Raw genomic sequence first — 26588 nt, forward strand, 5'->3', positions numbered from 1 at the left:
GGGGTTGGAACAATATTAATGAACCGAAAAAAAAAAAGAATGTGTGACCTAGTGGGTACTGTGAATGCAAGGAAGAAATTAACTTTACTTAGTGATTCTAACAAGATGCAAGCTAGTTTTTCAATTCTATTTTAATCTTCTAGAATAAAAATTTGGTGGTCTCTTTTGGACAATACAGGATTAACTGTATTGTCAACCCCAGCTTGGAAGTATAATTATTATAGTACACATATTATAGCGATACTACTACTTAAATTCAGATGACGGATATTGACTATTAATTTGGGATTTCTAAACATTTATTGTGATCTTCACAATCGAGATTAAATTTCTGGAGTTTCTGTGATTTTCTTTTGGGGCATACTTGGAGGATTGGCAACTTAGTTTTAAATTTTACTTGACCAGTTTCTATAATTTAATCTTCTACAAGGTATCACTTATTGATGGAAATATTTTGAATAGGGATGATGCAAAATCCATTATATCGTCAACAATTAGAAGAAATGCTGTAAGTTCTGTTTATTTATTCTTCTTTTTTTTTCCTTTAAAGAAATAATTATTTAATTCTGTCCAAAGGCTTCTTATATATTATGTCAGTTTAACATTCATGTAAAAAAAAATTACTGATCAATCTCTTATTTTCTTCGTGCTTTTGCTTTCTTTGCTTTCTTGTGTTTGCTCCTAAAATCTTACAGTGACTTGTGACAGCGTCGTTTTCATACTTTCTAAACTATACAGTCTTACATTTGATTTTATTGAACATTTTTGTAAGATATCAAACTGCAGAACATGCTTGGTGATGTTGGAGTCGAATGTTTATCCCATAAGCATTATTAGTAATTTAAATGCATATTGCAAGTGGCTAAGATCCTATTTTCCATATTAGGTTGGAATTTGAAGAGTGAGTTTGTTATGGTTTACTGAACTGTGAAAATGCGTTTTAAGTCAATTGTACAATGTTTGAGCCACTTTTGTGAGTTGCTCCGTGTCTTTATTATCTTTCGAGTAAGAAATCGCATTTTGTGGTTTCCACTTCATTGTCCTTAGATACCTCTTTGTTTTCTTGGGCTTCTGACGACCTCTTTTTGATAGACAGGCGTTAGAGATGACAAATTTTCTTTCTTTCTTTCGTTCCTTTTTTTTTTTGTGTGTGTGTGATCTGATCACGTGTACCAAGAGAGAAGGGACTCTAGGGTTTGGACCTCTCGACTCTTTCATGGGCTTTTCTTTTCGTTCTTTTTTCCTGTGTTGTATGTTCCTTCCCTATGCCAAACCAACTCCATTCTTTCATCCCTCTGGGAGGTTAAAATCCCTAGGAAGGTTAATTTTAGTGTGGCTGGTTTTGTAGGGGAATGCCAATACTGTATACCTTATTCAAAGACACTTTTCCTTTGTGTTGCTCCTGCAATGGTGCATCCTTTGTTGGCAGAGTTGGGGACCTGTCCCGAATGGGGTGGGGAATCCCCGTTTAAATGGGGAATGAGGATGGAGTGAGGAGAGATTTTTCTCCGTAAGCTAAACGGGGCGAGGGACGGAGATTATTTATTTGTGTGAAATACTTGGTTCCATTGGACTAGAGTCATAATATGTTTGAAGTATGCGACACAACGCTGTCTTCTAACGTGATTTTTTTCCCCTTCATTATTCACAGTAACAATATGAGTGGAAGCCCTCAATGGGACGATCGCCTCATGGATTCTTTGAAAAACTTTGATCTTAGCAGCCCCGAAGTTAAGCAGCAATTTGGTCAGTCAAGTCGATCTCTTTGATTTTGTACATTTTGTCAATGGTTATATCTTGGGAGTTAAATGGCTTGATCACTACTCTCTAGTTGGATTTGCCGTGCATCAAATATTTCATATATGTCTGAAATGTTGATAGTATTTTTTATTTTCTATGACTGTTGCAATCATATATTCCCACTCTTAAAAATTATGGACCAACATCTTCTTGTTTTTCTTTTTTGTCAAAATAATTTATAAGCTTAGAAGTCCGTAAAATTGGCTTCAGTTTTGGTTTTCTGATGCCGATGTCATTTTCTCTTTTCACTGAAATTGATTTAAATATATTCTTTGAATTTTAGTTTCAATAAGATTCATGAATGCTTCATTTAGTATATCTATATGTTTAGGTGAGTTACTTGATTCCTGTTTAGAAATGAGATTTTGAAACAAATTTTATGTTTTTAAGAATAAAACTGTTTTTCTATTTGGAAAACTTATTTGGCAGAAAACTCCCCTCCCCCCACCACACGCACAAAAAAAAAAAAAAAAAAAAAAAAAAAAAAAAAAAANATAGACAGGCTTACTCTTTATTTCTGGAAACTTGACAGATCAAATTGGGATGACACCTGAAGAAGTTATTTCAAAAATGATGGCTAATCCTGAAATCGCAATGGCATTCCAAAATCCAAGAGTTCAAGCAGCCATCATGGATGTATGTTCTACTTAAGGTTTATTAGTTTTTGGTTCAAACATAACACTCCTATTTTGCTTTTTGCAGTGTTCACAAAATCCACTGAGCATAACGAAGTATCAAAATGACAAAGAGGTACGTTAAATTGATATTGCATAATATTGCATAATATTGCATATTGTTAGTATATATTTTTAGTTAGCACGTTCATTCTCAGCTTCACTTCATGCCTTTCTAGTTTTGTTCACATCAATTCTATTTAGCAATAATGGAACAGTCAATTTCTGTTGTGGTATATGGTCTGTAGATTTGTCGTTTAGCTGGATGATGCTGTTCATCTTATTCAATTCATGCTGACGAAGTTTTCAGTTAAAAAGAAAATAACAACAGTATTTTTTATTCCTTTTTATTGCCAATTTGAACATTACTTAACTGGTTAAGACATGTATCTCTTGACTAAGAGGTCGGAGATTCGAATTCCCTACCCACACAGCCTTGAAACAAAAAAAAACTAGCAACAAATTGTTTCGTTTGTCTTTGTTAAATGCTTGATGTAATATTTTTGGACTTATATTTCTCCTCCTGCAATGAGTATTGATTTCCGCTGCCTTATTTCCTTAGAAAGTAACAGTTGTTATCACTCAATCTCATTTCTTTTATTCTTTCCTTTTTTTTTTCCCTTATTGTCCTTTTAGGTTATGGACGTCTTCAATAAGATATCAGAACTATTTCCCGGGGTTTCTGGAGCACCATGATAGTTGTAGCCTATTTTAATTATTGATTAGTATATGACAAAACGTGACTCGAATATGGAAGATTGAGAGCATGCTTCCCGTCCCATTGCAAAATAAGTTGGGGAAGTAATCTTCCTTTTCGAAATGAAGTTAGCTGAGTAAGGTCTCACCTGCTTCAATTACAAGAAATATATTGGAATTTCTGGGTGAGTTAATTCTTTTTTCCTTTCTTAAACTATGTTTTCTGTGTATTACTACTATCTGGAGATCATGAATTTTATCAACGTCATAGGTACCTCCTTTTCACATAGTGTGGTTAGATTGTAAGATTCTTTTAAGTTCCTTGAAATGTTAAGCAAGTCGATGTAATTTATAAGTAATTTTGGCGTATTCCTATTTGACTCAATTGAATGACATCATTGGAAGGATTGCTGAGTGATGTATATTTTTGACTTACCCTTTCTTCCTGATTGATGGGATCATCAACTGGCAAATATGAGCTGTGCTATTATTATGCTGGAGCCCTTCAACGGATCAGGATGAAGATAAAAAATACTTTTGGATTTTGTGATTTTGACATGTTAAATTCAGAATGAAGATTAATAATGGGTAGAAGGGTAAGGCTTTAGGGCACGAGCAAGCTCTCGCTTACCTGCTTAACCGTGCCACAACTGGTGCTCTTGCAAGGCTTATAGAACAGTTTTTAGGATACTCTTCCTAGGTCTTGCTGTAAATTCTACCAATGTGTGCTCTAAGTTTAGGTTTCATTTTGAAAATATGGCAACGATGGCATGAAAGCCATCAACTTCAACCCTAGTATCTATATACATGCTTTTGCTATTTCTAAAATTCCTCAAATATTTTGAAAAAAATAACAAATAGGCGGTGGTAATCCTTTACTTTAAAATCATTGGAGACTCGAAACTCGAGATCGAAATTATAATACTTTAACCAATTGAAAAAGATTCAGCTAGGCATGCTTACCTCCCCTAATACATCATATACTCGAATTTCTACCTTCATAAATATATACTAACAATCAATCACCCATTACAAACTGTGAATCAATAATGGAAAAACTGAACGCAATTTTTAAGGAACAAACAAAAATCAAGAACACTAGGTTTATAATGCCACTTTTTGGTGGTTGCTCCAAATGAAGTGAATAATCCAAATTCATAACCATAATGTGCGTATGCTAGAAACGTTCAACGTGTTATATTTCTTATCTAAGTACACGACGTACATGTATTTTTACCAGATAATCTTCGAAAATGAGAGTACATGTAAGCAAAAGGAATTATGAATACAGAAGAGTTTACACACACTTATCTAATGTGGGGGCATTCCAACTGCTGCATATTTAGTTTAGTTGCAAGTTCTAAGGTAAACGTCTCCCGAACCTCGTATAATTCCCTTACAACTTCAATATTCTAGCGAACCGACAGACGGAAGCCCTGAAACATTTTCAGCTTCATTGCCACCACTGGTAAGTCGCTGACCACCGACGGGGTTGAAGGACTCAATTGCCTGAACCCCTAGTTTCTGAAAGTCCTGGGGAGAGAGTATCTTGATATACCAGACATTATTCACAAATGCCCTGCAACATATTCACGGTAAGCGTCTGCTGAAGTATTTTCAAACTATATAAGAACATTACATGCAAAATTAGCAGACGGTAGATGAATGGACATGCACATAGGCAACAGATTCCAGGAGCACACAGGGCAAAAAGATTCAATTCAGAATATAAACTAAACAAAAATCTTCGTCTCAGAAGTCGATACCAGTCGAGAAAGCCATGTGCTAGTATGGTCTTGAACTCGAGATATTAAAAAGGAAAGTAAACGTCGAGAACTTACTCCCAAGGGTCATCTCCAAGGAGAAGTACGTCATTCTCCCTGTCGACAAATACAAGCTGCCAGCCTGATCTATGAGGGTCTACCAACTGTCCCTCGATCCCAAACATCTGAGCCAGCTCCTCTCGCAGCTCCTGATAGCTGCTGAACCGGGAGATGTCTAGTGAACGCCCAACAGATCCGGATTTGTAAACCTAAAAGAAAAAACGAGTTATAAGCCAGCATACAACTTATATAAACATCATTTACCTCGAGTGTTTCCAGGTTCAGACCTTCACAAATGTCCGAGTTGGATTCAATGGATCAACTTGCCCCGAGCTGTGCAACAACTCAGAAGAGTCTTGGACACAACTGTACATAGAATTTTGAAATCCAGAATCTCCCATTGGCATTGAGGATGAATCAGGACCAATTGATGGAGAAGCATAAGTGGGCACATTAGAGGGAAGTAGAAGTCCAGATGAATCAATATTTACACCAAAAAGTGTACGACTTGGAGAATCTGAATTACAATTTCCCAGCTCCAAAATCGAGTCTCTACCAGAAAATGGTGGAGGAAATGTCATCGAGTTCGAGTGAGCATCAACCTGTGGATGAGCATTCTTAGAAACAGGAGATTGTTGAGGTAACTGCTCAGTTAGGATCGACTGCCCACTTCTATAGATATTCGAAAGATTTCCCGTCCCTTCAGCACACGATGAAGCAAGTATATTTCTTCTAGAGATCATGGATTCGGAGTAATTTGTGTTGGAATCCATAAGCTCTGTCCTGGGAAATGGGGGTGATGGCACATTTGAATTTTCACCCTGATGAAATTGATTGCTTTGAACCTGAAGGGTATCATGATAAGTACGCTGCTGCTGGTTTGGAATATCCTCTGATTGATTTTGTGGAGTTTGCTGGAGAATGTGTTGGGGTATATTCTCTGCCATAACTTGGCTTGGTGTCTGAAGGATGTTCTGAGGCATAGATTGTTGAACCAATTGCTGTTGCTGCTGCAATAGAGAGTTATGGAAGCCTGCCTGTTGAATATATTGGAAAGGTTGTTGAAGATGCATAATTTGCTGTCTCAGCATATCAACGCCTCCAAGGTTCGGCATTCCAGCAGCTAACATGGCTTGATACTGCTGATTATGATCATTTCCAAACATGGGAGAATCGAGTCTCTGCTGCAACCACGGCAGTGAGCCCATGGATTGCAAATTCAGTGAGTGTAGACCTTGATCCCCGACTCCTCCCCGAAGCCACATTAAGCCATTAGAAGCATCATCTCTGTTATCTGTAAAACCATTACAAAAACGTTCAGGGTACTAGAAGCCTAGGTAATAGCATCAAACGTTCAGGGTACTGGAATTTTTTTTTTAAGAACGGCGAACAATATAATCCAAAACGAAGGTGAGATCCCAGTCACGTAACTACCTTCCTTAATCCTCAAAACTCTACATACACTCCAACCAGTAAACCAAAATCAGTTCATCTGATTCCCAAAAACAAAATAACTTTAATCCATTTAAATTTGCCATCTAAAGAATATGCATTAAAAAGCATCATAAACGTCAGAAAATAGTTCAGACACCTAATGCATCGGGCAGAATGAATTAATTCGATAGAAAACAAGTACCATGAACAGAGGAGACTCCAGGATGCCATGGACGTTTCAACCTAAGTGGAAAAAGAGACGGATACATAGGAAATGTAGTTAAAGGCTCAATTTCCCACAACGATACCCTTGGCTGCCTCTCGCCAGCTGCTGACTCGTCCCACCCTACCTGCAAACAAAAGAAGGTATGGCCACATTTAAACAACCAAACGATGAAGATTATAGACTCTACTTTGAGACACCACAAAAGGACACAGATTACCAAATCAGCAGTACAGTAGAGAGCCATTCATACTGTAGCCCAAAATCTAAACATGCGCTACTACATAAAGTAAAGAGAAATAACGACGTCGTAAATTGCTGCAACACCTTGACAGAACGCCAATGAGAATTCGGCCAACGAACAGGGTCAAGATCACTTATTCCAGTTATAGTACCCATGTACCTGACAATTCAACTATCCACATGTTAGCATGCAGAACATGCAAATTGCGGTAAGATATCCATAATAAAAGACATACTTCTTAACCTCACAGGTAGATCAACTAATATGCAAGGAAAAATTCTAGATATCATGGAAACTTATTGTGTGCATTTCTTGAAGAAATTTTAATCACAACTCATCGGAGTTTATCAATATCTTGAGACAAAATATGTGCATTATCACAAGAATAGATAGTAATGGCTACTGATAGATGAACAAAAATTTGCTTAATTCACAAGTAACAGTTGACTAAGTACAGCTTCTTTAATTATTTTTTTTTTCCTTTATTATTATTATTATTATTTGTGATAAGAAATTGAGAACAATTAATTAAGGGCTCGTTTGATACGTTCCCGTTTTCTATTTCTGGTTTCTTTAACAAACATACAAATCATCTCATTTCTCGTTTCTAAATTTTTAAAAACAATTTGGAGCAAATTTAGCGAACCATAGCTTGGCTTTCTTTTTCAGTTTTCATGTGCCCCTCTTTCTTTCTTCCTTCCTTTCTCTCTCTCTGACTATTGTAAGCCAATGTCACTAAAAATTGGCTAGAGTAGGAGGTGATATTGTAGATCAAATTTGAATAACATTTGAAGGATAAAACAAAACATTGACCAAAATAGAATGAATTAGTTCAGCAAATGATCAAGGAAACAAACTATTAAAATCACTTGATATTGGAAAAGTATTGCCAAATATCTAGGTTATCTCCAATTTTGCCAAATATCTAGGTTATCTCCAATTTTGCCAATTTTCTGGAAAAACAACCTTCCTCACTATCATTGTCAAGGGTTTCATCCCTGCTCCTAGAAAGAACTTGTGAGACATCTAATCGTGAACACTTAGAAAGAACTTGTGAGACCTCCAATTGTGAACACTTGCACTGGGAAGGGTAAGAAATATAATGTGTGGTTAGGCAGACCATGCGTGGATGAATGGTGCATGGATGTATCATATGAGAGTGGAGGATTTTTGTAGCAGTTTGAGTAGCCATTTGATGGAGTAGAATACTTTGGGACTTTCGTCTAGATGAGACATTCAACTCACTTGAATAGCCCATGTTTTGTCTCGTGTTTCTATTTTGTTTGTGATTGGTTGAATAACCCACTGTATATTGAAGAACTATCAACAGAATCAGTGTTCGGTTTTAAATTATTCCTCTGTTTGTATGCAATTTCGTAATCTAGATAGTACCCAACATATTAGTATTAGATCCAAGTTCATCGGAAGAGAAGGCAGAGATTGGCGCAAGAACAACTTAAGGAGAGGATGGAAAGCACTAAGAAGTAAGAAGGAAGTTGTTGAGATCAAATAAGTACTACAAAGGTTGGGAAAGAATCGGGCGTGCGTGAAGGAAAATATGTGGGAGATGAAAAAAAACCATGGCTACCATGTTGCTTGAATTCTCCCATGGTAAATGTCAAATATCGGCAACTGTAACAAGAAGTTCTTTGGAGAAACAAGTTCATCCCAAGAGAACGCAGAGATTGGCGCAAAAACAACTAAAGGAGAGGATGGAAAGCACTAAGAAGGAAGTTGTTGAGATCAAATAAGTACTACAAAGGTTGGGAAAGAATCAGGCGTGTGTGGAGGAAAATATGTGGGAGATGAAAAAAAAAAACCATGGCTACAATGTTACCTGAATTCTCCCATGGTAAAGGTCAAATATCGTCAACCGTCACAAGAAGAGCAAGAGGCTTGATCGTAACGAAGAAGGTGATCAAAGTTTTAAAAAAAAACTAGAGACATCAATCTTATCTAGTGAGAATCTAGATTTATGTTTGTTCACGATAGAGAGGAATTTTTAGATTCATTAGTAGTCAGATATCGACGGTTTTGATTGTGAGTTCAGAGCAGGGTGTCATGATTGTAGCGTTGGGAAACAAAGGTAAGAATTCACGTCATGGGATGATTTGAGGACCAAGCTTTTAGCAAGGTTTAGATCATGAAATGAAGGCCATTTATGCGGCCAAGTTTTGGCCTTGAAAACAAAAGGGCAATTTATACAAAAGGAAACAATGGCCCAATGGCTGAGTTTAGGGAGATGTCCAAGACGTAATCAACACCATTGTTGAAGTTCCTTGAAGATGTTTTGGAGAACACTATCCAAAACGCACTTCATACAACCATTAGGGCTATTGTTATCATTACGAAACCGATTCCGCAAAAAAGTACTATGAAGTGAAATTAGACTTAGAGTCGAAGGCAACAAGGCAGGCATTGCTTCAGACAAATCGGTCCAGCTAAGCCCAGAAAAAATTGTAAATTCCAATGCCATCAAGCCCACAAATCGCACTTCCAGCTTAATACCGATCCAATCAGTTACCCTACCCTAATAAGGGGAATACCAATCCAAGAGGGTATCAGAAGTTGAGTTTCAATGAACAGAGAAAAAGGGCTCTGCTTTAGGTGCAACAAGACGCATATGATAGGGCACAATTTCAAAACTCATGAATCTTACATTCTGTTTTCAGAAAACATGAATCTGATAAGCATATGATAGGGCACAGTGTTGCTAGTGAACAGCCTTGAAGAGAATGAAGTCGTCCAAGAGGAATCAGCAAAAGAACCACATGAGGCACAAAATCTGGAGGTAGGGATATGGTGGAATTGGACCTGAAATCTGATATTGGGTTTTCGCTCCGGGAACAATAAAGGTCAAAGGGTTGATAGGTGAAAAGAGGCAATGATTTTAATCAATTGGGGAGTCACCCATAAAAATTCATCTCATAAGTGGGGGATGAATTGATGTTACCTCTTACAACATCGTCAAATTACAAGGTGGTAATGGGAATGGGATTTGCGATGCTAGGCAAGGTAGTTTGTAAGTCTGTCATGGTAAGGACTACTCGAGTTGACAGTTCAAGAGAATTTCTTACCTAGGTTGGAATTGGAGAAGAATAAGGTCACCATGGAGGGAGACCCATTATTAACAAAGGCTTTTCTCTCAAAAGATTCTCACTCAAACATGGTCAGATCTAGATCAAGGGTCTAAACCTCAAGGAAAAGGCAATGGGGTTAATGTCGAATGAAATGTCTGCGTAACTTAAGGAACTATAAGCACCTAAAAGAGATGGTGACCATCAAATTGTGTTGGAGGGCCAACAATCGGTTAATGTAGGACCTTACAAGAAGGCTCATTCCCATAAATCATAAATAGAGAGATTAATCATTGAAATGTCGGCTTTCGAGATAATCAGACCATGTTACAACTCTTTCTCAAGCCCAATACTCCTATTTAAGTAGAAAGATTGGGTTGGAGACTCAATGTGGATTACCATAGTTTAAAGGTGATTGTATCAAATAATTTTCCCACACCTGCCATTAAGGAATTACTAGATGAGCTCCACCTGTCAACTGTTTATTCCAAACTTGACTTGAAACCTAAGTACCATCGAATCAAAATGCATGGGTCTGATTCCCCATTTTTGAAAGCAAGAAAGACATTACGAGATTTTAGTGAAGCCATTCAGACTATCCAATGCTCCAACCATCTTTCAATCGTCAATGAACCCCATGTGTTTCGTCCCTTATGGAAAATATTCATACTCGCTTTTTAATGATATTTTGATTGACAAACCCTGATCTTGCAACCTATGTGAAATATAAGACAATCATCTTCAACATTTAGTATGATCAAGTGGCGGATAAGATACGTAAAAGGCTTGCTTCTTGAAAGAGAGGTTTGTTCTTCAAAGATGATAGGATAACCCTCATTCGTTAAATTTTGAGTGGAGTTCCCGTTTACTTATTGTTCTCTCTTTAAGGATCCTTCTCCAATGTGTAAGAATCTAGAGAAGATGAGGGATTCTTTGTGGAAAGGGGTTGATGAAGGGATAGGTGCCCATTTGGTGAATTGTGAGCGGGTGGGAAAGCCAATGAGCATTAGAAGTAGGGAATTTAAAATCTCATAACAAAGCCCTCCTGACTTAATGGTCGTGGCATTTTTCCCTTGAGCCTACTCCCTTTTGGCATAGGATAATTGCAAGCAAATACGACTCTCATACTTCTGGGTAGATGTCAAGTAAGGTCAAAGGCACCGAAAGAAACCTTGGTTCATTGTTCTGTGGGTGATGGGAATGCTACGATTTTTGGAAAGATAAGTAGATGGAGGATAGAACCATCTACGATACATTTCCTTGTTTATACCACTTGTGTTGTATGAAAAATTGTCAAGTGGTTGATGTTGTTCAATCTAGGAGCTCTAACTCTCTTTCGCTTGGGTTCCATCATAATTCATCTAATAAGCAACTGATCTTTGATTGGAGAGGCTGAGTTTAAGTTGTGAAGAAGGGACTTCGTCTCAAGAGTCTTGACCCGGCTAAAGGCTTTTCATTTAGCTCCTTTCATCGATACTTATTGAACCTTTCTCCACCTAGTGAGTTTGTTCTCTCCACTCTTTGGAATGTGAAAATCCTAAAAAAATGTTACGTTCTTCATCTCACAGGCTATCCTGGGAAGAGTTAATACTCCTGATAGGCTTTTGAGGAAGCTGTAGCTGTCTTCCTTGATTGGATCGTTTCGTTGCATCCCTTTGTTGAAAAGTGGAGGAAGACCTAGATCATGTCTTATGGAGCTGCAAGTTACATTATTCCGTCTGCAATCACGTTTTTGTTGCGTTCGGTATCCAGTTTGCTAGACACAGAGATTATAGGGAGATGCTAGGAGTTTCTTAGTTACCCTCTTTTTTCATAATAAAGGGAGATTTCCTTGGCAACATGGGATATTTTCTGATTTATGGGGTCTTTGGGAGAAGAGAAACAAATAAGAACCTATAGAGGTATAGAGTGGGTCCTTATGATTTTTGGTCCCTCGCTAGATTCTATGTTCCTTTTAGGCCATCGGTGACAATCGTTATGTAATTAATACATTAGGTTTCATTCTGCTTGACTGGAGTCCCTTCGTTTACAGGTCTACCTTTTTTTAAGTGGTCTTCTTTCTTTTGGATGCTCTATATTCGTTCATTCTTTCTCAACGAATTCTCCGAACTTTAAACCAACTTCTCAAAATGTATTCTTTTGTATGGACTGAAGATGAAGATGTGACCTTTGAAGTTCTGAAACAAGCAATAGCTACTCTACCCTTGTTAGCACTTAATAGTTTCAGCCTTCCTTTAGTAATTGAAACGAACGCTTCAAGAACGTGATTGGAAGCATTGTTTCCACAATGACACAAGCCAATAGGCTTCTTTAGTCAATCCTTATTTTCCAGGGCCAGAATTAAATCAGTCAACGAACGTGAACTTATGATCATCATCCTAGCAAATCCAAGGTGGAGGCATTACTTGCTTGGTCAAAAGTTCAAGGTTCGAATTGATTAGAGATCTTTGTGTCATTTGCTCGAATAAAGAGGTATACCCTTAGAGTATCAAAATAGGTTGAAAAAATTAATCGGTATGATTTTGGAATCAAGTACCCAGTCGGATTGTTGAATAAAACCCCAAATTATCACCGACAACCAAATTGAATGTACTATTTGTTTTTCACGATCATCAATGGGTCGACCATTCAAAGGGAGGTCGAGACCAATGTCGTGCTGAAGCAACTCCAAGACCAAATAGAGAGAGAACTCAAGAACAAACATAACTACTCAATGCATTAGGTTTGGGATCGTGTTTCTCTTTTGGTTGTGAACAGAAGAACCACCATTAGCGCAATGTTTGGTTTTCATTATTCCCGAGTTTGTGAGTTAGTATATGTTTTGCAGGTGAAATCTCGTTAGATACCTAACAAATTCTATTTGGTTGACACAAGTAAATTTCCTATCTCCATTGAAACAGAAAAATTATCTTCCATAAGTGGAAAAGTAACATTACAACCATCCGAGGAGACAAACAATCACTTACTCTTTACGAGCTAGAAAAATCGTGAATGCATTGCCAATAGAACCAACCAAACAATTTTATCATTTAAATGCAATAGACTCCCACAATTGGAATGCAAGAATACCTTCTCTTTTTCTTTTCTTTTCTTTTCTTTTTTTTTCCTTTTTTTCTCTTTTTTGTATGAAGCTATTTCATTAAAAGTATGAAATAATCGAAGGGAGGGAAAGACAGATAAGCTACATAAAATGCCTACAAAAGTATTTGCACCAATAAAAGGTTGAGGGAGATATGCAAGAATTTTCTACAACAAACAGATGATAATGAATTATTTAGAGTTATCATATCATACCTTCGAACGCTTGACTCTTCAGTTTCAAAAAGCATCCGAAAACGCATTCCTACTGAAACACGGGTATGAAATACAGCTTTAACATACTTTGTCAGAGGGATGACAAACTCTGATGGGCTAGCCCTGGAATTAATTTTTGCAAAAGAAATTGTTTCAAAATGAGCCAAAGTAGACTATAAAACCAGCTATAACAGTAGCAGAAGGAAAGAATATTTTCGAACCTGGGGTTGTAGAACACTGTGAAACAGCTATTAGTTGCAGCAGCATGAGCTGCAGCAGCCAGGAGTCCAATGTGCATGCTATCACTTGATAAAACAGAAGAGGGCATCACAGTCTGTGGTCTTGTGGCACGACGTATTCCCAAAAGAAGCTGATTTTTTTCATTCCTAGATAAGTGATTCAGGGAGCTCAATAATAAACTCCGAAACGGAAGCCCTAGTGTGAAAACACATATAAACAAATTGGAATAGTTACCATATAAAAAGTACAGAATCCCCAGCAACCAATCTTTTGGCACTAACAAACACACTCCAACCAGTTGTAAGAAGATGTCGTTTTGGCTGTCCTGTGGAAACAAAGAGAACAAGCCACGTTAGCTGCAGATGCAGCTTACGATTCCCAAATAGTTTTTTATGTGGGAAACAGACTTTCAACAAGCGAGATGATGGTGCAAGGAAACGCACAGGAATACACCACATCATACAGAAAAGAAAAATTCAGAACACAGGAACCCCCCAAGCAACCTTTACATAACCTATACAGGTAAAGGAGAAAATAAGAGGAATGAGAAAAATAAAGGAAAGAAAAAAAATAAGAAAATTTTGAGATGCAGCAACAGTAGATACGCAAAGTGAAATCGCTTAATCTCTGTCCCATCAATGTTGTTAAAAAACCTTTTGATCTTTTCAAGTTCAAAAGCTCAAAAGTTTGATGGAGCTAGCACGTGACACCTTAGGAAAATGGACAATAAATCGAAGATCCACTCATCCACAGCTTATCTGCAAGAATGGATCATTGGAGTTGAATGAACAATGGAATATCTCCTATGAATGCCATTAGAGACAATCCGACCCATGATCACTAATCCCACGAGCCATCTCCTAAGGATCGCTCAGATCTTAAAATCAAGGTTTTACAACTTCAAGGCCCCGTAGATGTGGGTTTAGAGAACCCACTTCACCAAGTGAGTGAGATACACCTCCTCTCTGTTTTCTTCTACCCCTTCCCATAAACAACTCTTGTCAACGTACCAATCCTCTATAGCCAATAGCAGTTAGCAGCCTAGAACCAGACTAATAAATAGTAGAAGGTATATTTAATAATTTGATAATTAGTTGTGAGTGTATGTATTAATAAAAAACTTACTTTTCATTAACGAAAGAGTACAAGGAGGGAAAATAAGACATCCTCCCAACCTACAAAAACCAAACGAGGTTATATATATTATATTATCTAAAAATGGAAATATTAGTATAAGACGGCGGTGAGAAACAATGACTTGCAGCCTCCGTGTCAGTCACCCACTTGTGATTCTACCCCTTCATTAGGGAACAAAGGAGTTGTTCTTCCATCACCAAAAAGTACTAATATTAAGAATTTGATCCATCTAAAACCTAAACTTTGAAATTATCTTTTAGGAGGCATTTGCTATGGAGTTGGGGAAGCAGGCAGGGGGTTCCATGGTGCATCAGTAATTTACAATATTAATACCAAATAATTAATTTAGATTCAATAAAAAACCACGCCGTTAGAGAGAAAATGAAGGGAATACAAGCAGGCAATACCAAAAAAAGAACCAGCCTTCTCAAGAGGCAAGAACTTCAATGGATAAAGGATCCAACTTCTTAAAATGAAAAATAAATTTAATTTAATTTTTTATTTAATATAAAATAACTTATTTAACAAAACATTATTTCAAAATACTAATTTCACTATCATAATTAATAGAACTCTTGCTAGTAGTGCTCGCTCTCTCTCTCACTCTCTTCTCACCCATCCGCCCTCCACCTCTTACCTGCAAATAGATATGTTCATTTTTCTAGCAAGAACCCACTCCATATCCACGATTAAGCAGGAAATGAAGGACTGGAGGCATGATGGGGAATTATTCCCCATAACCTAAAAGAGGATTAGGAATATGATCTTGCCTCCCATCCCTACCTTGTTGCCCACGTTCATATATATATTTAGTTTATTTGGACTAAAATGAAATACTATTTTGTCTTTTCATTTGCAAGATGGAGAATTAAATGGTGGCAAGGTTGGGGACGAGGAAGCCATCCCCATCCTTGTTCCTGCTCTACCCTTGAGCAACCCTAGCTACAAAGCCACATCCTCACCACCAGTTAATACCCAATTTGTTGTTTGGTTCAAAAGGTTTAGTCGTAAACCATTGTTTAGCCACAATTGTAAACCATCGCTTAGCCACCATCAAACTGAAATCCTTCTCCCTTGTAGTAAACCTCAAATACTAGAAGAAGATATAGCAAAAGCTTCAAAAGGCAAACCTTTCTCCATTGATGCGCATTGAAGCACTATTGATGGATTATGAGATATTTCAAGCTTCTATTTGAATTTCCCCCCAACCACAAATCTTTCAAAGAAAAGTGAATCGTTGATGAAACCACGCATCAAAGAAGAAAATCTCAGTAGTGTTTATTATGGAGCTTAACCCTCAAGACTAACTGGACTGTTAACCTACCACCTACAACTAGGTAAACAACTAAATAAGTACCAACTAAAACAATTGGATTCAAATGAAAAGAACAAAATAGTTACATTATACTACATAAATTTGTTTATTTTTTTTATTCGGTCCTATAGATTGCGAAACGCGCAAACAAATGGAAGCTCAAATTTGATTAAATTTTTCATCAAGTCCTATAGATTGAGAAACTCACAAACAAATACTCAACTAAGTTAGTTAGGTTGGACACTACAATTGAGGAAAAAGAAGGCTGCTTCTCCGAGTAGGGAAACAAAAAAGAGGATGGAGATTTTTAAAGATCTTATTATGTCCATCGACATCTCAAAAAATTAAAGGGGCTATTAATCACAAAAGACCAAATTACAGAGATGTTCTTCTTAGTACAAATATCATTAATGAAAATATAAAAGGCCAACCATCAGACCCATCTCATTTAATCCATTGCCCCCTCTCCCCCGAACACAAGTTCGGGCAGTACTTCCATAGGAACAAACTCAAAGACCCGCACCTTACTTCCCTTCAAATCAAAGCACATCATTGTCCTTCAAAAGAAAACCATCCACAACAGGTGGTATAGGATTTTGAGTGCTTCACAAACCCACATATTACCTTATTTTAACTCAGCCCATTTCAACCCAACAAAGAGTGAGCACTTTCCATTTCCTTAATGAAACCTGGAAGCAAGAGTTCTTTGGTGAATAAGTGACATCGTACAAGGGTTAGATGAAGGAAAGAGGCCTTTCCTTGAATAAAAGAGACTTTCAAGAAAATCAATAATGCCTATGGAGGTTTAGGGGAAGTTGCAAAAATAGACCCTGAGTGAAAGGATTTGATGGAGATTAGCATTTAAGGAAAGGAAAGGAAAAATTATTGTTGATTCCAACAGCTGGCAACATTTTATGAGGAAAAAGTTTCCTTCATTCCATTGGTGAGATGAAATTATAAAAGTGGCAAAGGTGCTAAGAAGATTTGCAAAAGAATTGTGTGTTGTATGAGAAGTAATGCTATAGTCTTGAATATAGGGGAAGATATACATCAAATGAGAGAATGTAGGTAAGATTAAAAAATGGACTTGAAATTTGTATCTGTCCTCAAATATGCGACGATTTTGCTCTCTCCAAGTTAACCAAAGGAAGGCTTTGTTGACAAAACCACACAAGACCTCATTTTCTTTGCTAAAGGATGACCCATAAAGAGAATCTCTAAAAGAGTGATTGGATCATTTGGAAATGCAAGTGCGTAATACAGGTTGAAAGCCTTCCAGAATTTTGCCCATAAAGAATTAGCAAAGTGGCAAGGGTGAAAAGGTGCATCATGGTTTCTCCACTTTTCTAACTAAGAACACACCAATCCGGCGAGGAGACAATCCAGGCGACTTCTTGAAATAGTTAAATTGCTTAAGATTTTGGGTTTTGTGGTGATTTAACATGGTATCAAAGCAGGTGGTGATCATGTATTCAAACCTCTAAAATATCATTTTCTCCTCAAGTAATATTGATTTCCACTTGTCGAGATTTCTACAAGTTTTCAAGCCCACAAGTGAAAGAGAGTGTTGAACTATTGAAATAACTAAAATTACTATAACCCATTAGTTTAAGCTTTTGGGTTTAGTGGTGATTTAACAGATACATTTATAACCTAACTCCCACATAAAAAATTGAACCTTGGAATGGGTCCTTTCCATTGTGGTGAATAAAAATAATGTAGATTGGTTGCCATTGGATGAAAGATGTCGTCTGAGGGATTTGGCCGTGTGGGAGCTTTTGGTATCAAGAGCCTATCTCCAATGGACTTGGAAATTTGGTCTTTGGGGAGGGAGAAGAAATGTGGGATAGATTGGTCCACTCATTCATTTCTTCTTCGGTAAGGCTTGGACGAAGGCCCAAATCCCAAGTGGTTGCCTCCTCTTTCCATATATCTGCAATAGAGTTGTCTTTGCATAAGGCTAGAGCGTGAGACTTGGGCACGTGTTTTTTTAGCACTAAACCAATCCAGCGGTCATTCGAGAAGGATGTGGACTTCCCATTACCAATTAAACTCACAGTATTATCATAGTCCATATCTCTCTACTCCATAATGTATCTTCAAGGCACCAAGATGCTTCAAGCTTACAGTTGCCTAGGAGATTACCAAGACATTGCTGCAATGAAACGTCTCCATAGGGCTATCCTTGCGAAGTCTTTCGTAGCTTGGGCCCTCCACGTATAGTCTTGACTGACAGTGAACGATGACGAATCTTGAGGGGTTGTCTCATGGGGAAGAGTTTGCAGCAGCCCCCCGTGGGAGTCCGGGCCATGTCTCAGTCCCAGTGTGGCTGATCATCCGAAAAGACCAGCTAAGCATCATTAATAAAGACGCTTACTGTCTGCTCTTGATTCAACACACTTCCACTTTAGTGTCCGAGTCGATACTCTTATTTTCTCTCGAACCATAGCCAGGGACGGAGTCGAACCGTCATTCCAGGATTTGCTCCCTTCTTGTAAACTCGGATAGGAAAAGGGTGAAGCTTAGTCCTTCAGACCTTTCAATCTCGCAACTTTAGTAGCGCCAGAGGAAAGAAAGGGCTGTAGGTGAGAGAATCCATCCATAGGAAAATAGGAAAAGAAAGGAGAACTGTAAAAGAGAAGAAAGAAATACTCCTCGCGTTTGACTCTCCTTCCCTGAACTGTAAAGCCTAAAGAAGAAGACGACTCGACACCGACACCCTCTCCTCCCTTTTCTTTTCTCGGTTTCATGTCTTCGACCCTCTCCTTTGTCGAGCGTCTTCGCCTCTTCGCCCTACGGGTCTCAGGGCTTCGCCCCTCTCCCTCTCGGTCGAGCTTCTTCGTCCCTTTTCCTTCTTGAACGAGGTAAATAGTAAGTAGTCTTTCTCCTTCACTTCGTGTTCTTCCGATTCCTATTTATTCAGGAACAGTAAACAAAGACTCATAAATCAAAGAAAAGAGAAGATCGAAGAAGCGTAACTTCTCAAATCAAATAGTTGGGGCAAAAGCCTTAGATTCTCTTATTTAGAATTTCCTTTCGGCTCATCTCCTCTCTTATCCTCCTGGCTATTCCCGGCTATTCCCCCTGCTTCATCTGATCTGGTAGTTGCAAGCAGTGTTAGAAGGCTAAAGCATTACGAAGTCTGATAGAAGAGCATCACTAAGTAAGAAAGACAGACCGAGCTAGCTGTCTTAGACGCCTTAAGGCTGAAGGTTAGAGCCTGACTTCAGTCATTCCTATAGCTTTCTTTCTGTTAGCCCAGACTTCCCATTTCAGTGAGTATTTCANAGCTGTCTAGCCTTGTATAGGCTGTCCTTGTATTCTACACTTGGTTAGGAGGTTGACCCTCATAAAGGCCTTTCACTCGAGAGTACTTGGTTGGGCCAAGATGCTTGTAGAATATCCTTATCCACTTTGCAAGNTGTCCGTGCCATTAGATCCTAACCTAATTCGGCTATCCCGGGAAGAGGTTAAGACGACTAGATCACAATCCAGCGGTTGGTTTGGGCTCATAATCAATGAGAAAGTGAGGTTTGTGATGATTTTAAAATCTTTTATACTAGGTAATCTAGTATCCTTATGCATGAAGATAATCAATTCGGTCGTTGTGGTCGGACTCTATTATGGATTTCTGACCACATTCTCCATAGGGCCCTCTTATCTCTTCCTTCTCCGAGCTCGGGTTATGGAAGAAGGAACCGAGAAGAAAGTATCAGCAACAACAGGTTTTATTACGGGACAGCTCATGATGTTCATATCGATCTATTATGCGCCTCTGCATCTAGCATTGGGTAGACCTCATACAATAACTGTCCTAGCTCTACCGTATCTTTTGTTTCATTTCTTCTGGAACAATCACAAACACTTTTTTGATTATGGATCTACTACCAGAAACTCAATGCGTAATCTTAGCATTCAATGTGTATTCCTGAATAATCTCATTTTTCAATTATTCAACCATTTCATTTTACCAAGTTCAATGTTAGTCAGATTAGTCAACATTTCTATGTTTCGATGCAACAACAAGATGTTATTTGTAACAAGTAGTTTTGTTGGTTGGTTAATTGGTCACATTTTATTCATGAAATGGGTTGGATTGATATTAGTCTGGATACAGCAAAATAATTCTATTAGATCTAATAAGTACCTTGTGTCAGAATTCAGAAATTCTATGGCTCGAATCTTTAGTATTCTCTTATTTATTACCTGTGTCTACTATTTAGGCAGAATACCGTCACCCATTCTTACTAAGAAACTGAAAGAAACGGAGGGGACTAAACAGGAACAAGAGGGATCCACCGAAGAAGATACTTCTCCTTCCCTTTTTTCGGAAGAAAAGGAGGATCCGGACAAAATCGATGAAACGGAAGAGATCCGAGTGAATGGAAAGGAAAAAACAAAGGATGAATTCCACTTTAAAAGGACACGCTATCAAAAGATAAAAAGACCTGTTTATGAAACTTCTTACCCTCCGGATGGAAATAAAGAAAATGACAAAATGCTGTTAGATTAAAAAAAAAAAAAAAAAAAAAAAAAAAAAAACCATAGAACCTGTTCGCTGTGACCCTGAGGGAAGTAAACAACCCGAGTCCCAGCAGTTGGGAGGGACACAAGGGGCCCCGCGCATGCATGCCATAGCTCTGAATTCAAGCATTTCTTTTCCCCTCCTATAATCATCATCATCATTACAGCGCCATAATTAAAGTTCAGCACAGAAGATCAAAATTAATGGCGGGTGACGAGGGAACCATAGCATTTAATAAAGGAAGAAAAAGAACAACAAAACGAAAAAGGGGGCACATCATAATCATAGTAACAGCTCAAAACAGGATTTCAATCGTCCCAAATTGAAGCAGTAAATCAAAATCAAAAGAGAAAGAAAACAAATCATACCTTCGTGATCCTGCTGACCAAACCCTGATGTTGAANAGAGTACTTGGTTGGGCCAAGATGCTTGTAGAATATCCTTATCCACTTTGCAAGAAGACTCCTGTTCTTGGATTCAATATCAATCAAACCCAATCAACCTTCAATAACTTAGTTAGTCTACGTTCTTCACCATCTTCAAAACCCAATCAGAATTCAATAACAGAGTTAGTCTACGTTCTTCACCATCCTCAAAACCCAATCAGAATTCAATTTAGAGGAAAGATTGCGACTACAAGAGTCTTGAGACAGGAAGACCCCTCTCTCTTTTCTTCTTTACTATCATAGGAGATACTCTTAGTCGCTCAGTTCATTATTGCCTTAAGAAAATTTTGAAGGGCTTTATGTTTGGTAGAAACAGGTCGAAGTCCCCATTCTTCAATACATTGATGATACAATCATTTTTCGCCCTAATGAAACAGTTGTTCTTCAAAATTGATGGGACATCCTGAATTTATTTCTGGCTGGTTTAGGGCTTTCTCTTAATTTATCAAAACCTACAATGAATGTAATTCAATGTTCATACTCTAGTAAGAACTAACTCTCTCGGGAGTGTCGTATATTTAATGAACATGATATCACAATTACTTCGTAGCAAAAAAAAAAATTATTATATTAATAATTTCCTTGACAGCTTCATTCCAAATGCCAACGAAATCAGAGTACTAAAAAACCATTAACAAAAAAAAACTTCCGAACTTATTTCCAAAAAGGAGACATTCACCATTAACAAAGAAAACCTTCGCACTTATTTCGGCTAATGGACAGAACTTCACAGGACTTACCTCGAAAAATATGCCTAAACTTCCATTCGACATCATGAAGGTCCCTTGCAATCAGCTCTTGTGCTGGTGGCTGTTGTGAAAAATCCTGCAGGACCATAACAAAGAAAAATGTCAAAAGTCATCCATCAGATCCAACAGAATCATATAATAGAATATATGTATGTACCAGTGGAGGAAAAACTTTCTCAGCAGCACGACGAGGTACAGAGAAACCTCCATGGGTGCTTGTATCACTCGCTGTCAACGTCTTGCAAAAGTAATTTGTTGGCTGTCTACTCGGAATCCCCAATTCCATGGGTAGAAATGTATCCTTTTGCTCTTGCTGTACGAATGAAATAAATTGAGCGAAGGTATATTAATAAATGTGGCAAGAATAACTGAACGAGAAACAGAGTCGTAGAGATATTTTACTGCAGTCAGCGGCTGTAATGTCATCTGGGCATACACTTCATCCGTTTCCACATCTGCCTGAAATGTCACACATACAAATCTTGCTTAAAAGCCCTCCTAGCTATATCAATTTCATTTCCTCATTCATGATTAACAGGAGATTAATGGAATATTTACGCCATTAATCATGTAACGAAGCTAAACACACTCAAATTACATGAAACATAGAGAACCCACATGCATTGTAACATTGTGAAGTTGACATATCAACTGGGGAGGTAGGTTCGGGTAATTGGGTATGTGTCCATCAACTTCTTTGTTCGTCGTCGCAGCAACCTACAGACCGAACGAAACGACAGAAAAGTCCTATCAATTTCACAGGTTTATGCAATGACAACTCATTTAATTAAAGAACTTCTCAACTTTTCTCCATGCAAATAAGAACTTAAAATGAAAAGGCTAGCCGCAAAAAAAAAACAAAAAAAAAAAAAAAAAAAAACATAAAAAAAAAAAAAAAAAAAAAAAAAAAAAAACCATAGAACCTGTTCGCTGTGACCCTGAGGGAAGTAAACAACCCGAGTCCCAGCAGTTGGGAGGGACACAAGGGGCCCCGCGCATGCATGCCATAGCTCTGAATTCAAGCATTTCTTTTCCCCTCCTATAATCATCATCATCATTACAGCGCCATAATTAAAGTTCAGCACAGAAGATCAAAATTAATGGCGGGTGACGAGGGAACCATAGCATTTAATAAAGGAAGAAAAAGAACAACAAAACGAAAAAGGGGGCACATCATAATCATAGTAACAGCTCAAAACAGGATTTCAATCGTCCCAAATTGAAGCAGTAAATCAAAATCAAAAGAGAAAGAAAACAAATCATACCTTCGTGATCCTGCTGACCAAACCCTGATGTTGAAAGCTTCATATCAAGCTTTCCCCAATACTAAAAAAGACTCAAAACACACACACACACACACACACACACACAGAAAAATTCAAAATAAAACTAATAGTAAAACCCTAATCGACAGGACAAGAACCCTGCCTGAAACTCATACCTCTCAACCGAACACATCAAGAAGATTCTTCCGCTGCCTAAACCCAACGCAATCACTCACAACCCAACCGCGCTCTCCCATCTCCCCTCGCCCCAAATCAACCCAACCCAATATCCATCCTCGCAAACCCATAATGTTTTTTAGGGTTTAAGCGCAAAATCCCCCAAAATCGCCCAAAATCAAACACTCAATCCAAACAAATTCAAACCTCAATCCACACAAATCAAAAGCCAATCCGTACAAGATCGTCTAGAGAGAAACAAAAATAAAACGAAAGGCTACAACAATCGAGTGACGAAACGGAGAAAGAGGAGAAAAATTAAACCCAAAAAGAACGCCCCCTCTCACTGACAAAACAATTGTAGAGTAAGCCGGTACCACAATCGGACTGACTGAGAATGTCAGTCAGTACAAATACACTGAGAGAGAGAGAAAATTAAAAAAAAAATTTAAAAAAAAAAAAGCGTAAAAGAGAAGAGGTGGTGGTTCAAAGTGGCTTCTTCCAAAACCCCCCAAAAGATGAGAGAGAAAGAGAGACAGAGACAGAGGAGAGAGAAAGCACGGTCAAGGCGGTGTCTCTGTAAATGTTTTAAGAGTGAGAAAAAGNTCATTACAGCGCCATAATTAAAGTTCAGCACAGAAGATCAAAATTAATGGCGGGTGACGAGGGAACCATAGCATTTAATAAAGGAAGAAAAAGAACAACAAAACGAAAAAGGGGGCACATCATAATCATAGTAACAGCTCAAAACAGGATTTCAATCGTCCCAAATTGAAGCAGTAAATCAAAATCAAAAGAGAAAGAAAACAAATCATACCTTCGTGATCCTGCTGACCAAACCCTGATGTTGAAAGCTTCATATCAAGCTTTCCCCAATACTAAAAAAGACTCAAAACACACACACACACACACACACACACACAGAAAAATTCAAAATAAAACTAATAGTAAAACCCTAATCGACAGGACAAGAACCCTGCCTGAAACTCATACCTCTCAACCGAACACATCAAGAAGATTCTTCCGCTGCCTAAACCCAACGCAATCACTCACAACCCAACCGCGCTCTCCCATCTCCCCTCGCCCCAAATCAACCCAACCCAATATCCATCCTCGCAAACCCATAATGTTTTTTAGGGTTTAAGCGCAAAATCCCCCAAAATCGCCCAAAATCAAACACTCAATCCAAACAAATTCAAACCTCAATCCACACAAATCAAAAGCCAATCCGTACAAGATCGTCTAGAGAGAAACAAAAATAAAACGAAAGGCTACAACAATCGAGTGACGAAACGGAGAAAGAGGAGAAAAATTAAACCCAAAAAGAACGCCCCCTCTCACTGACAAAACAATTGTAGAGTAAGCCGGTACCACAATCGGACTGACTGAGAATGTCAGTCAGTACAAATACACTGAGAGAGAGAGAAAATTAAAAAAAAAATTTAAAAAAAAAAAAGCGTAAAAGAGAAGAGGTGGTGGTTCAAAGTGGCTTCTTCCAAAACCCCCCAAAAGATGAGAGAGAAAGAGAGACAGAGACAGAGGAGAGAGAAAGCACGGTCAAGGCGGTGTCTCTGTAAATGTTTTAAGAGTGAGAAAAAGAGAAAATCTATAACCCAAAAAGAGAATGGAGTCCAGGAGATACTAATTTAGGACGACGCAATCACAGCCGTTTGTCTCTCCTTATCTTTTGATCCTGACCGTTTATTCTCCCCCCTTGATTTGACAGCAGGCATGTGCCAACCATCCTCCACTGGTCCTTGTCAGACGTACGGATTTATGTTAAATAATCAATTTTTTTTCTTTTTTTTTTTTTTTTTTTTTTTTTCCATATTGTTTGCTTAAAAAATATCTTTGGCTTGGTTTTAGTTTTAATGCAAACTTTTTAAATTATTGTTTATAAAAATTTTAAAAATTACGAGGTCGTGGCGGGTAAGGCCGTAAAGCTTGGAGTGACCTAGGGATTAGTTCGTGGTGATATAGTGAATATCGAACTATCAATAACTCGGAAAACATCAATCTCAATAGCTCTGAAATTGCGATCAACTATATAGTACTCACTGTGCGGTTGCAAAACTTTCCCATTAGCCGATCATTTGATTGATCAGCGGGCAATGCAGACCCCACGTATCTTTGATCTCGGCTCAATAGCTCATTTGATTGATCAGTGGGTGTCATTCACATACCGTTCCACATCACGCGGATTACTAAAGTAGTTCAACCATACAATTGGGTTGACCCTGACATCCGTATATGGTAACTAAAGTGAACGGAGAGCAGTCGAGTAATGTTCTTCATTTCCCATATGTTTTATATTTATATATTTATACTTAAATAAAAATTTAATCGACAATTTCTATTAAAAACTATAATATTATAATAAATTTAGTAATATTCATAACAAAAAAAAAAAGAATATAATATTATTTCCGATATAATATCTAAAAATAAAAAATTATTATTAAAACATAATATAAATAAATAAATATTATTTTATACTGTGTATGAATCGTTATACTTGAGCGGGGATCTAAATTATGAGACGAGGAAAGGACTATATGAATTTTTACGAGAGTAGTGGAGATTTTACGTAATAGAGAAGTAGTATTGGTGGAAGATTATCGGCATAATCGTCGAACTAGAGAAGCTACGTGAAAACGAGAAGATGAAGTGAAAATTAGTTATTCAGAGTTGTTTCAGAGCTAGTATCATTGGGATCGGAGAGAAGGAAAATTTGTAATATTAAAAAAATTAAAATAATTTCAATTGGCGACCGGGTCCTTGAAAATTATGTATGAGTTAATTATCCTCTTTTGTTTGAGTCGTTGGAAAACTTAACCTAAAAACTTGTAACCGATTGCTTCGCTCTTTCATCGATTCACAATGTTTCAGTTGAATTTTCGTTTGATTTCAGTACTGCGGTACTTGAGTAATCTATTCATGTTCGTGATTTGGACTTATTCTCAATGCTACTTATTATTGTGTCATAACACGTTACGATGTACTACATCGGGACTATAAAGAGTCGTCGACTGCCTCTGGAAGTGAAAGTGTCATATGTGGCTAGCCCACATATATATCTTAATTGACCGACACTGAGCCGCTCCCGTATGTTATAATGATACTGCAACGATACGTTAAATGGGTTACCAANTATTGTTTGCTTAAAAAATATCTTTGGCTTGGTTTTAGTTTTAATGCAAACTTTTTAAATTATTGTTTATAAAAATTTTAAAAATTACGAGGTCGTGGCGGGTAAGGCCGTAAAGCTTGGAGTGACCTAGGGATTAGTTCGTGGTGATATAGTGAATATCGAACTATCAATAACTCGGAAAACATCAATCTCAATAGCTCTGAAATTGCGATCAACTATATAGTACTCACTGTGCGGTTGCAAAACTTTCCCATTAGCCGATCATTTGATTGATCAGCGGGCAATGCAGACCCCACGTATCTTTGATCTCGGCTCAAT

At 37.8% G+C, this 26588-nt stretch overlaps 2 protein-coding genes across 4 annotated transcripts in view; one reads left to right on the forward strand and one right to left on the reverse strand.

Annotated features, from left to right (window-relative positions):
• LOC111808507 (protein TIC 40, chloroplastic-like) overlaps nt 1–3375 on the forward strand; it is an 8479-nt gene extending 5104 nt beyond the window's left edge. For both annotated transcript variants that reach the window (XM_023694526.1, XM_023694528.1), the window contains exons 10-14: nt 463–508; nt 1652–1746; nt 2333–2436; nt 2503–2550; nt 3111–3375. In XM_023694526.1, the coding sequence (XP_023550294.1) occupies nt 463–508; nt 1652–1746; nt 2333–2436; nt 2503–2550; nt 3111–3170 (353 nt within the window). In that variant the 3' untranslated portion in view covers nt 3171–3375. The remainder of the gene's footprint in view (nt 1–462; nt 509–1651; nt 1747–2332; nt 2437–2502; nt 2551–3110) is intronic.
• Nucleotides 3376–4273: 898 nt separating this feature from the next.
• Nucleotides 4274–24706, reverse strand: LOC111808386 (auxin response factor 8-like). 2 transcript variants are annotated; one of them, XM_023694319.1, is made up of 14 exons: nt 23937–24706; nt 22601–22716; nt 22296–22394; nt 22080–22136; nt 21835–21990; nt 21669–21753; nt 13740–13830; nt 13487–13651; nt 13266–13388; nt 6978–7053; nt 6630–6777; nt 5281–6287; nt 5012–5202; nt 4274–4749 (listed from the first exon to the last, which is right to left on the reverse strand). In XM_023694319.1, the coding sequence occupies exons 1-14, from the start codon at nt 23977–23979 to the stop codon at nt 4575–4577; spliced, it is 2532 nt and encodes an 843-aa protein (XP_023550087.1). In that variant the 5' UTR covers nt 23980–24706; the 3' UTR covers nt 4274–4574. The 2 variants fall into 2 exon arrangements, with proteins under 2 accessions (XP_023550087.1, XP_023550086.1); XM_023694318.1 differs by lacking the exon at nt 23937–24706 and adding an exon at nt 22943–23703.
• Between the last annotated feature and the right edge of the window lie 1882 nt (nt 24707–26588).

This window comes from Cucurbita pepo, chromosome LG13 (genome assembly GCF_002806865.2).
Source record: "Cucurbita pepo subsp. pepo cultivar mu-cu-16 chromosome LG13, ASM280686v2, whole genome shotgun sequence".
In the NCBI taxonomy this organism is placed as follows: domain Eukaryota; kingdom Viridiplantae; phylum Streptophyta; class Magnoliopsida; order Cucurbitales; family Cucurbitaceae; genus Cucurbita; species Cucurbita pepo.